Source organism: Pipra filicauda, unplaced genomic scaffold (genome assembly GCF_003945595.2).
Source record: "Pipra filicauda isolate LSUMZ 115617 unplaced genomic scaffold, ASM394559v2 scaffold38_size3968069_pilon, whole genome shotgun sequence".
NCBI lineage: Eukaryota > Metazoa > Chordata > Aves > Passeriformes > Pipridae > Pipra > Pipra filicauda.
In genome coordinates, this window is record NW_024104520.1 from 157,501 (window position 1) to 158,636 (window position 1,136).

The 1,136-nt window shown below is 57.8% G+C and overlaps 1 protein-coding gene across 1 annotated transcript in view; it reads left to right on the forward strand.

Moving 5' to 3' along the window:
- PHOX2B (paired like homeobox 2B) overlaps positions 1-87 on the forward strand; it is a 2,086-nt gene extending 1,999 nt beyond the window's left edge. The window contains exon 3 of the mRNA XM_027731623.2: positions 1-87. This exon is cut by the window's left edge and continues 443 nt beyond it. Within this exon, the coding sequence (XP_027587424.1) occupies positions 1-13 (13 nt within the window). The 3' untranslated portion in view covers positions 14-87.
- The last annotated feature ends 1,049 nt before the right edge of the window (positions 88-1,136 follow it).

Consider the following 1,136-nt stretch of genomic DNA (forward strand, 5'->3'; position numbering starts at 1 on the left):
CGGCATGTTCTGAGCGGCGGCGGCGGCAGCGGCGGCGGCCCCTCCCGCTCATTAGTACCCGCCGCCCGCCCGTAGCAATGACCAGGGGCCCGGGCTGCGCCGGGCTCCGCGGGGCAGGGACCCCGCGTCCCCCTGGGGGGCCGCGCCCGGCTTCTCTCGCCCCCGGCCCGGCGGCGGGGCCGGTCCCGCAGCGCCTCCGCCGGGGCGGGGCGGGGGGGCGGCTGCGCGGGGGGCGCTGCGCGGGCGCGGGGGTAGCGGCGGGGCCGCGGCGACTCTGCCCGCGGGCGGCCCGGCGGCGAGGGGGGACACCCTGCTCGCCCGTGGGGTTTTTTAAGTTCCTTTTCACGGTCAGCCGGAGGGACAAAGTGTCTTCTTCCCCTCCTCCCCTCTTCCCACGCCGCCCTCCCGCCGCCCCCGGCCCGCGCCTGTGGGCGGTTCTTCCTCCGCCGTCCGATGTCACTGTCCCTCCGTTGGGTCCTGGGTCTCTCCGTTGCCCCCGCCACCGGTGCCCCGCCGGGTTCGGCCCTGACCCGGCGACAGCCGCCGCCTCCGCACCGCGGATCCGGACCCTGCAGGGCCCGCGCCTCTCACGGCCGGCGGCCTGTATTTATTATTAATTAATTAATTATTATTAATTATTATTATTACACGGTCCACGCAGTTTTTAGGCATCTCCGTTAGGGTTTTCTAATTTTATTTTAAAAGGCACAAACTATAGCTCTTAGTTGAATGTCGCCAGGTATGCTTTCTCTTTTTCCGTGTCTTTCTACAACTGTGTTCTGTGACTCAACTGTATAGTGTTAATATCAGTACAGACTTGTCTAGTTGACCGTATAAATAATGTTTTCCCTTCTCGTAGTCTCTATGGCGTGTCTTTATGGAGAAATAAGGTTCTCACGGGTTCGGTTACCTTTGCGTTTAGAGACACCAGGTTCAGGCAATTATATATATTTTTGTTATCGGTTGCATGTCGTCTCATTTTTTCTTTTCCCTACCTGTTGGAATATGTTTGTGAGCATAATCGTCATAAATTATGTTCAGGGTTTTCAGATTTATTTATATGTGGTTCAAATGAATGCTTCTATTTAAAAGGGGAAATATTTCTACATGTGCATATAGTTTTCCAAGAGTGTACC